The sequence below is a fragment of the Diabrotica virgifera genome, chromosome 2, assembly GCF_917563875.1.
Source record: "Diabrotica virgifera virgifera chromosome 2, PGI_DIABVI_V3a".
Lineage (NCBI taxonomy): Eukaryota > Metazoa > Arthropoda > Insecta > Coleoptera > Chrysomelidae > Diabrotica > Diabrotica virgifera.
Window position 1 is genome coordinate 200,678,087 of NC_065444.1, and position 15,703 is coordinate 200,693,789.

Consider the following 15,703-nt stretch of genomic DNA (forward strand, 5'->3'; position numbering starts at 1 on the left):
TTTATAAGTTCCCATATTAATTATTATTGCAATTTTTACTAATCTTTATGGAAAACATTGCCCTTATGTTTTTTTATTTATTTCAAACAACAATAAAAAAATCGCTAAATCGTGGGTTTTGATTCAATTATATCAACATACATTGATTTTTTCATAATTATCTTAAAATCAGAGTTAGGCTATGGAAAATGATATCAAAACAATTGTCAATTAATGTCAAATAGATTTTGTGATATTATAAAGCCTATTGCCGTTTGTCAGGATAAAGTCATCGATGGGAATGAGTGAAGGTAAAGTTATGGATGAGAACATTTGTTCAATCACCAATAGATATTTTAATTCTAGAAAATCAATTCGAAAATCGCGAATATGATTCAATTGTCACAGTATAGTGTAAGAAATATAGTTAGGAGATACAAAATCTCAGGTTTTGTCATCACAAAACCTATAAATGTAGGAAAAAGTAAAATAAGCGAAGCAGATAGAAGGGGATCAAGACGCATTATAGTGAAAAGCCGACGTGCAACTTATCTAGATTTAAGTAGTTTTTGGAGTAAACTGGTTGGAACACACGTTTCTAGATCGACACGTCACTGAGAGGTCCACAAATTAAGATTTTCTACTTGCAAAGCGATTGATAAAGTTAAAAAAATCAATACGAATTCATTGTGAAAATTTTAATTTTATCTCAAACTAACGCAAAACCAGTATTAACATTATAACACAAGACAAATAAGTTAAAATGGTCAAAAGAGCATTGAGGTTGGACAAATTCACTAAGGGATACAATACAATGGAGTGATGAATCCAGATTTGAAGTTTGTGTTGGAGTCGAGTTGGATGCAGTAGGAGTCGAGTTATACGCAGGAAAAGTAAAGCTTTTCAGCTTAATGTTTTAACAGAAAAGTTAAATTTCCTACGTTTATCATGGTCTGGGGCAGCATGTCATCGAACAGTTTGGAAAAATTGCATTTTATCGATGGAATCTTAAATACTGGCAAATATTAGAAGGTTTTAAATAATTTCTTACCGATTGTGGAACAAAGTCGTTTCAATAAGTTTAACTTAGCGAAAGATTTTGTCTTCCAACGAGATGGCGTATGTTGCCATACCTCAAAAAAGAGTTTAAACTGGATTGGTGACCACGGTATACTACTTCTGGAATACGTTTCTAACAGTTCCGACTTGTCCCCGAGAAAAACTTTTGCGTCTCTTTTTTACGCGAAATAAAAAAACACTGAGGAAACATCCTGCTAGATCCGTAAAAGAATTGAAGCAAAACTTGCAAAAAATATGGGATCCATTTACACCAGAGTGTTGTCAGAACTTTATAAAAACTATGCCTAAAAGAATTTTGAATCTAATTAAAAATAAGATGTCACTTAGTTGTAAACTTCCACATTTGTTTTTTTAAAACTAGATATTTTTTGCGTTTTTTTTTAATTTGTTATTATTCTGTTTAATTAATCGTTCTTATTAATTTAAAACATATTTTGTATACTTCTGTAAATCCAAAAATTATCGATGAATTAAAACTTTTAAAGTGTAGGTATGCTGGACTTTTGTTTTTGTTCTATAAAATTGGATTTTCTTTTAAATCTACATTGGGCCAACTGATATGGGAAGGGGCTCGTACATGTATCGTGTTTTTCTATTATCGAATGCCTTTTTGTGTTCAGCTATATATTTGTTAAAGGTTCTACCTACTTCTACCAGTTTAACCGAGGTAAGTTTTTGGGAAGTCACCACATGTAAGTTTATATATACTGTGTAAGTGATTTTGTGAGTAAATAAATAGTATAATAATTCAGTGAGCATGTAAAGGTTGGAATAAATTCATTCAAAATGGTCATCCATCTGAGCTTAATGACGTAATAGATGATTTTTTTTAAATGAGAATAGGGGTCGTGTGATAGCTGATTTGAAAGGTTATTCAATTCTCTATTCAATAATATAAACAATAACATAATTATTTATACAGGGTACCCAGAAGAAATTTTTTTGAATTAAATTAATTGAGACAAAAAGAAGAATGTTTGTAATTTATTTAATTCAAAATAGATTTTACTGCTGTGAGAAAACAAGAAAAAATGCTTATTTGACAAATAAATATAATTTTTCGCTTAAATTCAATGTTGAAGATACCACCCACCTACCTCTTGGTAGTTTGAACATTTTATTTAAGCGAAAAGCAATTTTTTTAAATAAACATTTTTTTCTATTTTCTAATCGAGTAAAATGTATTTTGAATTAAATAAATTACATACGTTCTTCTATTTGTGTCAATTAATTTAATAAAAAAATTTTTTTTTGAACATCCTGTATAAACAATTATGTTAGTGTTTATATTACTGAATAGAGAATTGAATAAGACCCCTATTCTCATTTAAAAAAATCATAGATTACGTAATTGCGCTCAGATGGATGACGTCACTAGTATGACACATATGCCAAAAAGTTATAATTTAAAAATAAAAATCGACCTTTTTCGTGATTTCTTTCCAAAATCACCCATTTACGAAAAACTGAATTTATTCCAACCTTTACGTGCTCACTGTATATAAAATGAACTGAGCATTTTATTTAATTTTATTACCAAAAAAAAGAAAAACTCAAATGCTACAGGCAATTACAATTAACAAAAACGAAATATTAAAATATGTCAATATAAGAAGGACTTAATCAGAGAATATGCCTAAGACTTTATTTGTAATACTATACCGTCAGAATATACGGATCCATGAGCTTCCAAAGTATTTAAATCTACTGATCTAATCAGGTTGTATCCTTGCCATATCTCTAAAAATTGCTTGCTATCATAGTCTCGAAGAACAGCCCTGTATTTTTCAGATTTTGATAGTCTTGAAATGATTCTGAAATAAAAAAAAACAACTTCATTGAAACCAATTTATCAAAATTAAAATTAATTTTGAAGTCAATACTTCTTATCGCTCGGTATGATGGTTTTGGCTCAAAATGAAAAATCAGGATGCATGCATTAACCTTGTAATGTACAGCGGGTTCCTAAAAAATGATACGACTCTTAGTAAGATTTGATCATTTTGAGCAGTGTATGATTGGTCTGACATATTATATTTATTATGACAGAAAAATAATAAAATAAACAAACAAACAGCCATTTTTTTTCTCTGATTCTGGCTTTGGTTTAGAACTAAAACCTTTAGCCACGTAATTGTATAACTTATCACTAAGTCAGGTGTAATGTGTAGTGTGTGTGTTGAGTAAGTGTCTTGTTACTTTGCAAAGTCGACGTCATCGTCTTTGCAAAGAGACGCTAATTGTATCCGAACGTCTGCGGTCCCTCAACAGCCATTTTTTGAGGTTGAAGTTATCTGACAAGATTTATCTTATAAGATTTGGCAGTGACAGTGACAGTATGTAAATAATAAGTTTATCCTTCAAAATAAAATAAATTCAATATAATTAAACTCCTATTCATTATATCACACCTCATCAAAAGCTTTTTACAAGAACATAGTCAGAGATTTTGATATGGCTTAGAGCCAGACTACATCAAGATCGCCTATAAATCGTGCTGGTAATTGCCTTGCAGCGAGACCAAAAACAAAAAGAAGAAGAAGAAGAAAATACACTGCTCAATTTTCTACAAAATACGCTTTAAGAGTCGTATCAGTTTTTATTGGAACCAGCTGTACATTAAGAGCGTAGGCGCAAATACTTTACAGAGCAAATCTACTATCCCTACTTTTTCTTTCTTTACACAGCAAATTACCACTGGTAATGGAATTTTCACTGGTATGGAATCTGCAGATGTAAACATTAGTTGACAATGACATTGTGATGTACCTATTTTGTTCTAATTTTTTTTGTCATTTGAAAAAATGTCCATATGTATTATTTTAGCAACAATTATTATTTATATAATATGTTAACATTAAATACTAACGAATATTCTTTTTGAACTACAAACAAAGATGATTGAGTTTCATATATCGTCATGAAAGTGTTAAATATTGGAATCCTGAAAAAACTAATAAATATTTTTGAAAAATTTAAACGCAGAATGAAAGATTACATCATTACTGAGGGCCAAAAGTCCCTTAGAACAAACAAGTTTCTTTTGAATGAGATATTTGAAATTAAAAAACCACACTTAATTTTCTCTTCTTTTTAACCCTTGTAACTTATTAAAATAAACATTATAGAAGTTTTCAGGAATTTTCGGCCCTCTGTAATAACGTAATATTTCATTCTGCATTTAAATTTTTCAAAAATATTTATTAGTTTTATCAGGATTCGAAAAAAATGAATGCATTTAAAATGCATTGGAGCCGAAAGTTTGTGCCTATCACTTTAATATACATATGTACATTTATTTTTTCAAGTTTATATTTTTAAAAAGTTTTATTTATTCTTAATTATATAATTATAACCTGATTCAAATTTTAATTTTAAATATTTGTATAAAATAAAAAATAAATAAATAGATAGGTAGTTAAAATTAATAGAATTAAATTAAAGAAAATAAAATTACATACAATTAGATAAAATGAAATAAAACAATAAAATCATATAAAATTAAATAAAATTATAACAAATTAAATAAAATTATAACAAATTAAATAAAATTGGTTAAGGTTCTCAAACTGGTCTCTTGTGGCATGTTTTACTTAGTATAATGTTTATATGGGAGTGTGCCACAATTGTTGGTGTAATAAACATTACACTTCTTAATTAACTACTGGATGTTTTGATTTCCACTCTGAAAATCGTGTTTTAACATTAAAAAGAAATGTTCGAAAAAATAGTTTGAAAATTCTGGGAAATTTTATAAACTGATCTGTTTTAAAAAGTATTTAGAGCATATAACTTAACAAAAAACACACTACAACCAAACATTAACATTCAATAATTTATATATATTGCTGGTGACACAAAGTAGAATGAAAATACACTGTAGATTGCCATTTGGGATATTTTTTGTTTACAAAACGAGAGCATGAGCACATGTGTGAATATCTTCTATCTCTAAGTGGGTGGTTGTGTTTCAACCAATGAACTGTCAACACTGATGGAATGGCCCCGTCCCATTCAAACAGTGAAGCGAGATTGGCGCCAACATACAAGAGAGAGGTCCTAGAGAGACAGAGAATTTGTCAGGTAAAATTTGCTGCAACTACAACGTACCTGACTAGCACTGTCACAATTTGTTTGTTTAGGAAAGATGGTGATTATCTTGCCTCCTTTACCCGATTATCTTCTATCTCATCCTGGCGCCATTAAATTCACTTCATGGCGATTCCATCAGTGTTGACAGTTCGTTGGTTTCAACTATATGCTTGTTGAAAGGGATTGGGATGGCTTATACAGGGTACAATTCAGGATTGAAAATCGAAATGTCAAAAAAAAATGTAAAACATAATTGTGGATTAATCTTAATCTAGGGTGACCAGATCATAAACTTGAAAAAAATGGGACACATCCAAAGAGGGTTTGGTGGCCATACTCTTCAGGTAAAGCTTCTTTCAAGGTACTCTTCGGCCTCTATCAAGTCATAATCATTGAAACATGCTCCTTTTAGCTAATTTGAGACATAAACCTTTTTCAATTTACCCAGTGGCGGCTCGTACCACTCTAAGAAGGTAGTGCCACAATTCAGGCAGCCGCCAAAATTTTTAGTGACGAATTCACGATATTGTCAAAAAAGGTATACTTAACAAAAATTTAAAAAAATAGGTGCTCATACTTTTATTTTATGTATCTTATGTATTGTTGTGATCTGCTTCTTATTAATTTTATATTGATTTTTATTTATTTAATTAATCATTTAATTGTCGCAAATCATATATCAAAATTGAATAAAAAATCTCAGGGTGCCTTTTAATATATAAAAAAAAACCAAATTATCTTACGTTATATTTATCTTCTCTCGTGGGTTCAGTATCTCTGAGTTGATACTAATCGGGATAAAATAGGGAAAAGAAATAAAGCAAACTATTAAAATAAAAATACAGAATTGTCTTTTATTTATCAAATTAATACTCTGAAAACTATCGAATCTAAAAAACCTGTGGACACAGATGTCCAAATGAAATTTATACCACTTAAAATTATTATCTTTACAAAAAAAAACAATTTATCGGTTTGTTCCCGATGACTTTGGTAAAACAAAATAAACCAAACAAAATTATGTCTTCGCAAGGTTACCTATATTTACTATTTATATTTTGAAATATTGGAACTTTAATTCATATGCTTTTTACTCAAAAATTTATTTTCCGAACATAAAAATCTCTTTCACATAAATTGACTGACCTTTTTCTTCCCTCACTCGGATGTCTTCTCGTGACCCCAAACAGCTCTCCCTCGTTGATTATGTTAAAAGCTACTCATCAAAGCCTCTCTCCGTTGTCCAGCTTCAAAACTGTCAGCATACCAGCACTAATTCTCCAAAAAACCGTGTCTCTTTGACCCGTTCTCGATTCAAACAAAACTCCAAAAATTCTCTGCTCTCCTTCTCACAATAATACAGAATCAAAGAGGTATTTCGGCTCGATTTGATCTGTCGCTCGTTCCACTTTTCAACACTATTCTCCACTATCAACCGGCCACTGATATATGCTAACTATCTACTCCACTTAACACGTCGAAAAACCGCTTCTTCTCGCTGCCAACAACATAATGAATAATTTTTCAACCTCTCTCAATCATCCAATCCATCTTTTCCCCTTCCACATTCCAAGAATCAAAACATTGACTTTTCCATTTGACAAACAACAGTCACCCTCAAATTTGTTCCGACAATTCTAATTACTTTCGGAGAAACTCTCCCACATATACTCGTATTGAAATGAAGATATTAAAATTCCAACTTTCTTTTCAATTATCACTTTCGAGAAATTATACAGTAAACAATTTTTTTCCATTTTAAATCTAAATACATAGTTCTTTTCACTTTAATTATTCACAAAAGTCTTTAATGGTTCCTCGGAAAGCTCGTTAAAAGAGAAATCTATTTACATTCACTAAATTCTAATAAATTTTAAAACAGCTCAATATACAGGGTGTATTAAATTTATGTGCCCGCGTTATTTAAAAAAAAATTTAATTTAATTTTCATTTTGCTTTTGATTGATAAATTGAAAACACAATAACATCCCCGCCTTGTTTTGAGATAAAATCAGTATTAATAAGTGCAACAAAAATATGATTTTCTCTCGACAACAACACTTTTCTATTGTGTTAAAATATTCAGTCCCATCTGAAAAACAATTGCTTTCTTTTTCCCAGTGTCTGTACTTAGATGGGATAGGGTAAGTTTTCGATCGAAAATTTCCTAAGTCTTTAGTTTCAAATGAATTTCCATACTTTTTGGCTACTCTGTTTTCTTCATTTATTAAATTTTCACATTCCCTCAATTCTCTACACATGTTTATTGTGTATTCTGTCTGCTCCATTTTGCATACTTCCTCTTTAAATACCGCAGTTTCAATTGTATCTTTTCCGCCTTCTTTTTCTATTCTGATCTCTTCTTCTTCTGGGCTCATCTCATCTTTTGAGGAATCCCAAGCTTCATTTTCCTGGGTCAATCTTTTTTCTTCTTTTTCTTCTTCTGGGCTCATCTCTTTTTTCGAGGAATCCCAATCTTCATTTTCTTTTATCCATCTTCTTTCTTCTTTTTCTTCTTCTGGGCTCGTCTCTCTTTTCGAGGAATCCCACTCTTCATTTTCTTTTATCAATTTTCTTTCTTCTTTTTCTTCTTCTGGACTCATCTCTTTTTTCGAGGAATTCCAATCGTCAATTTCCTTTGTCACTCTTTTTTCTTCTTTTTCTTCTTCTGGGCTCATCTCCTTTTTTGAGGAATCCCAGGCTTCATTGTTTTTATTTATCTTCTGTTGCTCTCTCCTCTTTCTTCTCTGTCCCTGCTTCATTGCCAAATTCATTTCCACCGTTTGTTTTTTATCTGCATTATCCTTTTTCCGTTTCTCATGTTCCTTGTCCATTTCCAGAATGTTAGGTTCTTCTTCTTTTCCATCTGTGATTTTCATCGTGTTATTTTTGAAATCTATCACCACATGCTTTTCTGACAATTCATCCACTCCTACGATCATATCCTGCATCATGTTTGGCATTATAACACATTGTAGTGCATAGAATTTCTTCCCCAATCGAACCTTTATTCGTATTCCTTCATTTATTGTCGCCAAAATCCGTTTATTTGCGCCCACTAAAGTTACCTTAGGAATTTTGTAAATTAAATTCGTCAAATCAACCTCTTCTATTACTTTCCTGTTAATCAAAGTAATTTCTGAACCAGTATCAATCATAATTTTAATCGGTTTCTCATTTATAAAACCATCTACAAATTTTAAATTAGATCCATTTTCTTTATCATTATTTCCTGCTAATTTAATAAATTCCTTCGGTTGACAAAAAATTCCTGTTTGTTCTTTTGTTTTTAGTGAGCGCCTTCGTGAAAAAACGATTGCTGTTCTTCTTCGCTTATTCTTTCATCGCTTTGTCTCTCATCCTCATATTCGCCTATTTGCGTATTGTTTACCGCTCTTCTATTTTCTCTCGGTCTGTTGGACCCGTATCGGTTTCCACGATTTTCCTGTTCATTCCTTCTATTATCATTTCTGTCTCCTTGATTTGTGCGTGTATTATTTCTATTCTGGTTTTCTCGGTATCTGTCTTCGTTCCATTGCCTATTTCTTTGTTCATAGTTTCCTCTTCCATTGTCTCTATTTTCGTTTTCACTCCTCGGAATAAATTCTCTTCTTGTATAGTCTCTCCGAAAGTTTTGTCTTCTATCTCTATAGTATTGATTTTCGCGTTGTCTATAATTTTCTTGCGATCTTCTTATTTCTCTTTCCCTCATTTTTGCTTTTCGTATTTGTAAAAATTGGCACAAACTGTCGATATCTTTGTAGTTTTGTAAAGTTATGTGATCTTCTAAGGTATCTTCAAAATGTCTGGCTATCAGTTCTACTAGCTGTTCGGATGAATAATTGTACTGCAGATGTTTTGCATTATTATATAATTGTAGTGCATATGTTATCTCTGAAATACCCATTCTATCATGGTACCTCCCATTTTGTAATTCCTTGTTTATTTCTAGCTGTTGTATTTTTCCCCAGAAAAAACTCAGGAACTTTTGTTCGAATTTATGCCAATTGTCCAATTCTTCTTCTTTGCTATCGAACCATAAACTTGCCTCATCTTTAAGATGGTTCCTTATCGTTTCTTTGGCTGTCTCGAAGTTACCGATGTGTCGTATTTTCTTTTTCAAATTGTTTATGAAAATTACTGGGTGTAATTTTTTTACATCCCCGCCAAATCTTATTTTCACATCCTCTGTACTATGGATAATCGTTTCCCTTCTTTCTCCGGAATTTTGTTGATTCTTGATTTCCTCCATTTGTCTTTCTATTTCTCGTCTGTCCTCTTGTAATGCGTTTTCCAACTTATTTTCCAAATTTTCTAGTTCCTTTTTCTGGCAATTTGTTAACTCCTCCATTTTGTTTTGAATTTTCATTTCTTGTTCTTTCATGTGGTCCTTCATTCTAATTTCTTGTTCTTGCATGTGATCTTTAATTTTCATTTCTTGCTGTTCTATCTCGTTTTTCATTGTTGTCAAACATCCTTTTATTTCCTTTTCATACTTTTCTATGCGTTCCTCTATTTTCTTATTGTTCTCTTCTATTGCTTGTTTTGTTTCCTGTTGATTGTCATCCATTTTTTGTTGTGTTTGATCCATTTTTTGATCCACTTTATCCATTTTCTGTTCCATTTTTTGTTGTGATTCATCCATTTTTTGTTGTGTTTCATCCATTTTTTGTTGTGTTTCATCCATTTTCTTTGATGTTTCTTCCTGATTTTTATCCATTGCTTGTTTTGTTTCCTCCTGATTTTTATCCATTGTCCTTTTTGCTTCATCCAGTTTTTGTGACTGGAGTTGCATCAGTTGTAATAGTTTATCTATTCCTGATAATTCCTGATTTTCTGATGCCATGATTGTTGTTTCGAAAATGTCTTCTTGTTCTATAAGTTCTTCTTGTTCCAAATGTTCTTCTTGTTTTTTGTTTTCTTTGCTTTTGCTTCTGGTTGTTATCGACATGTAGTTAAAATTTATCCCCGCCTAATATGAAATTCGAAAATACCTTGTATGCTGTCGAGACGAAAATTTTTCTCTCCCCAAATATAATCAATTTATCCCACAAATTTTTAAATATCTCAAATCTCAAATCAATCAAAAATAAAATAAATATGTAAAAATTGTACCTAGATAAAAATTTATGTCACACAAATATTTCAAAAATTTTAAATATATCAAAATCTTTCCGACGGGCAAATAAATTTTCCTTCACCTGTTTTCCGTTTCCTATTCCCTTCAAATTCACAACCAGAGATACTTTAATGCCCTAACGTTGGCTCGCCATGTTGTTGTGATCTGCTTCTTATTAATTTTATATTGATTTTTATTTATTTAATTAATCATTTAATTGTCGCAAATCATATATCAAAATTGAATAAAAAATCTCAGGGTGCCTTTTAATATATAAAAAAAAACCAAATTATCTTACGTTATATTTATCTTCTCTCGTGGGTTCAGTATCTCTGAGTTGATCCTAATCGGGATAAAATAGGGAAAAGAAATAAAGCAAACTATTAAAATAAAAATACAGAATTGTCTTTTATTTATCAAATTAATACTCTGAAAACTATCGAATCTAAAAAACCTGTGGACACAGATGTCCGAATGAAATTTATACCACTTAAATATATTATCTTTACAAAAAAAACAATTTATCGGTTTGTTCCCGATGACTTTGGTAAAACAAAATAAACCAAACAAAATTATGTCTTCGCAAGGTTACCTATATTTACTATTTATATTTTGAAATATTGGAACTTTAATTCATATGCTTTTTACACAAAAATTTATTTTCCGAACATAAAAATCTCTTTCACATAAATTGACTGACCTTTTTCTTCCCTCACTCGGATGTCTTCTCGTGACCCCAAACAGCTCTCCCTCGTTGATTATGTTAAAAGCTACTTATCAAAGCCTCTCTCCATTGTCCAGTTTCAAAACTGTCAGCATACCAGCACTAATTCTTAAAAAAACCGTGTCTCTTTGACCCGTTCTCGATTCAAACAAAACTCCAAAAATTCTCTGCTCTCCTTCTCACAATAATACAGAATCAAAGAGGTATTTCGTCTCGATTTGATCTGTCGCTCGTTCCACTTTTCAACACTATTCTCCACTATCAACCGGCCACTGATATATGCTAACTATCTACTCCACTTAACACGTCGAAAAACCGCTTCTTCTCGCTGCCAACAACATAATGAATAATTTTTCAACCTCTCTCAATCATCCAATCCATCTTTTCCCCTTCCACATTCCAAGAATCAAAACATTGACTTTTCCATTTGACAAACAACAGTCACCCTCAAATTTGTTCCGACAATCCTAATTACTTTCGGAGAAACTCTCCCACATATACTCGTATTGAAATGAAGATATTAAAATTCCAACTTTCTTTTCAATTATCACTTTCGAGAAATTATACAGTAAACAATTTTTTTCCATTTTAAATCTAAATACATAGTTCTTTTCACTTTAATTATTCACAAAAGTCTTTAATGGTTCCTCGGAAAGCTCGTTAAAAGAGAAATCTATTTACATTCACTAAATTCTAATAAATTTTAAAACAGCTCAATATACAGGGTGTATCAAATTTATGTGCCCGCGTTATTTAAAAAAAAATTTAATTTAATTTTCATTTTGCTTTTGATTGATAAATTGAAAACACAATAGTATATTTATCTGAAGTGCCAAGGAATTGTCCAAAATTTATCAAAACAATTCCGTAAATTAATTAATAATAAAAAACTCTCAACTTATATACCACAAGTATTTACTGCTGATAATACTTAAAATTTTGTTATTACGATTTAGTCTCTATTTATAAAATTATAAAAATCATACTATTTCATTATTCACACACATGCACAAAGTTGTGTAATATCACTATAAGTTTACGATATATGAAGTCCATTCTTCTTTTTTTTTGGTTGCAAAGTTTTCAATGACTTTATTATTAAAATCATCAATACCATTTCCAAAATGCTTTTCTGTAGAAAGCATACCTACAGCAGTAGTTCTTCTTTCTTTGTATATCTAAGAAATGTTTGAATTCGTTTTAACATCGAAAAACAGCGTTCTGCTTCAGATGTTGATATAGGAATGGTAACTAAAATACTTAAAAGTTTAATAGTTTCTTCAAATGTGCTTTATAAACCTTCCTCACTTAATAAAACCGATAGCGGAACAGCCCCAGGGCATTGATTAAAAAGTTCCCAGTTTTGTGTAGGTTATTAATCAATGCCAAGAGGTACTACTTAATATGTCTCGCTAATACAGTACTTCTAATTCAGTTTTAAACCGAGTTTTGCTTAAAAATTAAAATTATCTCCAACATAAATAAATTAGAAGCAACTAAGCAACTTAATGTCCGGAGAAGGAAGACCTTTGAAAGACCTGGAACTTTGAATATGAAACTTGAACCTTTAAGTCGTTGTCTAATTCGGCGCTAAAATTGACCAGCTCCATATGCCTCTAGTTTCTGAATTTTCTTTTTCGTCGTGACCTCTAAAAGCTAACTCGAACGCTCCACAAAAAAACATTATATAATTTGTAGTTTTTTTTCTGACGAAAAACCGCCAAAAATGTTTTTTAAGATACTAATCTGATTCATTGTCAATTAATAAATTAAACTTAAGAAATAATCAAAATACCTAATATTTATACTACACCCAAGATCATGATGCACTAAAAGTTTAATTATAAATACAAAAACTTTTTAACAGAAAATAGACATAATAAAAGCGACAAGCCAGCATGTAAAGAAACTCAAAATAAATAGATACTCTCGTGCCCGGGACAAAGATTCTCATTTTAAGGCATACTAATAGTTCAATATAGCTCTTTCTCTATCACTTACATAGAATGAACGTAAAATCTTTTTTTTTCAGGCGTGCCAGTACCGATTTTGGCACAATATTCTCCTGTCGAATAATCTTTGCTGTAAGTGGCAGCGATTGTACTACGCTACACAGTTGCCAGATTTGATATAATTTATGAAGATAAAAAGAAATACACACATAAAAATTAACAGGCATTAAAAGGTTTTGAAGATAAAAAATATGTTTCTGCATAGTGAGCAAGGCAGTGCCGTGGCTCTATGGCACTACCTCACGGGCCAAGACTGAATTTACCTATGAATATGTAATTTAATTTAAAATGTGGGGTGTATAATAAACGTTTGGTAACCCTATCTTAATCCCATATAAATCTAGTAGGTATTTAACTTTAAAATGTAACAAGAAGGCAGTTACAGAAATACTTACTCTGTTCCAACATCAATTGGCATAGATTCAGCAGTCTTTTTTAAATTCGTAGTGAAGAATTCTTTGGTGAATTCAGTACTTTTACCTTTCTCCAAATTTCTCTGGCTCCACTGAGTACTTATTATTCCATTTGATCTGATGGTACCTCCAACCACTGCGGGAATTCGTGATATCGACTTATAGGTCTTTACGAACTTATCTATCTTTAAAGACATTTTAAAGAATTGTTAAATATCCCTAAAATAAACAAAAAAAACTATTTTATACTTCTTTCTTGTCTCTTTACTTAAGTTAAGTGAGGTTAAAAAAATATCAACAATAATGACGTTTTACTTCTTCTGTTCTTCTTCCAGATGACGTCCCCCCACCAGATAAAAGGAAAATGTATTTTCCACCACTGGTATTTGGATTTGAAAATTAAAATTATAAACAATAATTATAAACAATATGTTAGCAATATTAGAATATTTAAAATAAAAAGTAATAGCATAAATAGTTTAAATTCTGTGTAGTGTGTGTCTGGATATAAATAAAATTGTTAGCAGTTTATTTTTAATTAAAATATTTAGGAACACTTTGACTTATTCTCGAAAGTGTTTTCAAAGTAATGATTTATAAAAAAATCCAAAAATACATTGAAACACTATTATTGATAATTAATAATTCTAAGTTTATATTAATCCAGGTCCACGAAACAATATGAAATTCACATTTCATTCCCATTCAATATTTGAAATGTTGTTCTGAAGCTATTTCCTTGTGGCATTTTTGTAATAAATGGGAAATAAGATACATATTAGAAGAATTTTATATTTTTGTTTACTTTATTAATATTTTGTATTTTGACAACGACGTCCGATTTGGAATAAAATCATTTTTTAGTTAAATTGTGGCTTATTTCCCATTTAGAATAGTTAATTACAATAATTGAAATGACCAATTTTTTAATATGACGTCATACGCATGAGAGACTAAATACACTGTACATGCTGTTCGAGAAGCTGCATTCTGACGTTTACTGACAGTTCAACTTAGGGATTTTCGCAATATTGGCAGTTCTGATTTCTAATTCGCGAACTAAAAAAGTAATGTCGTCATGATGTTACACATGTCGATATTTTTGCATATTATTGTAGTTTTTTCAATAGAAAGTTTAACTAAAAAGTAGTTAATAAAGTAAATTTAAATAATAAAGTGTCAAAACTACGTGATTATCCGTCTTAACAGAGAATTAGTGGCCATATATAAACTTTGTTACACCCCTGAGTCTACAGAGATCCTGTAACAACGATTGATTTAGTTGAATCATAAATAAATAGCCCTGTTTCGGATATAAGTATATAATGCAAAGCAGAAAAGAGGATATCAGATGAAAATTGTAAAATTAAAGTGAGTACAAAGTGGTTTTTAGTTGGCTAGAAGCCAAAGGAATATCACACCCACTTATTCTTTTACACACCTGCTAATATATTCGGTTTCCAATTTGTTTACTAAACTTTAATACTCCTTATGTAAATATACTTAAACTATGACCTCAGTCTGGTAACATTTCAATTACTGCAATAGATTAACTCATCCAATGCCAATTTTATCCATTGATCACCTATTTTTTTACTTCCTCATTATCAATTACTGTTTTTATTAGATAATACCCATAATTGATGTTCAATTGAAGTTTTGAAAGTAAATTTGAATGTGTTTTTTACCTCATGTGCTAATTGCAATCTTTAGTTGCATAATATTTGTATTTAAAAGATTTATACAGTACTAATATAAAATACAATTTGGAATTCAAAGATTAAGTAATGTGGTTTGTAAACTACATTTCCTGAGGTTTATGTGCTTACCAAGTAAGAATTTTACAGACAGATAATTTTTTTATCTAAAGATCACATGGAAATACAAAATCTAGATTTACAAAATGTCTAAACATTATGTTTTGTTATTCTCCAAATAAATCATCATCATGGCATCTACACTCCTAGCAGAGTGATTGTCGCAGGAAAGCAGTTGGCATTAACATTTTGGTTTTACAATTCTGTACCGTTGAGGTAAACAGTTGTATATCCATAATGTACACATTTGCAAGAAAGCGCAAAACATACAGACTAGTTAATAAACTATAAATTTTTTTTATTAAAAGTGATTACAAAGATAGTATATTCCACATTTAAAAATGCAAAAACTAAATCACAATGTTTGGAACAAAAAAGAACTCATTAGAAAAAAAATATCTAAATATCTTTATCTTAATAAAGGTGAGACCTTTATTTTAATGTGAAAATGGAGTTTACCACTACCG

The 15,703-nt window shown here is 30.5% G+C and overlaps 2 protein-coding genes across 5 annotated transcripts in view; one reads left to right on the forward strand and one right to left on the reverse strand.

The window, feature by feature from the left end:
* Positions 1-15,703, reverse strand: part of LOC126880352 (acylamino-acid-releasing enzyme-like) — a 123,803-nt gene that overhangs the window by 45,616 nt on the left and 62,484 nt on the right. For 2 of the 3 annotated variants that reach the window (XM_050644155.1, XM_050644157.1), the window contains exons 2-3: positions 13,402-13,638; positions 2,722-2,873 (exon numbers count right to left, since the gene is read on the reverse strand). In XM_050644155.1, the coding sequence (XP_050500112.1) occupies positions 2,722-2,873; positions 13,402-13,616 (367 nt within the window). In that variant the 5' untranslated portion in view covers positions 13,617-13,638. Of the gene's footprint in view, positions 1-2,721; positions 2,874-13,401; positions 13,706-15,703 lie in introns of those variants that run through there. The other variant, XM_050644156.1, reaches the window with a different exon arrangement.
* LOC126880356 (leucine-rich repeat flightless-interacting protein 2) overlaps positions 14,465-15,703 on the forward strand; it is a 188,299-nt gene continuing 187,060 nt past the window's right edge. The window contains exon 1 of one of the 2 annotated variants that reach the window (XM_050644173.1): positions 14,465-14,790. The gene's annotated coding sequence lies outside the window, so the exon portion shown is untranslated. The remainder of the gene's footprint in view (positions 14,791-15,703) is intronic. The other variant, XM_050644174.1, reaches the window with a different exon arrangement.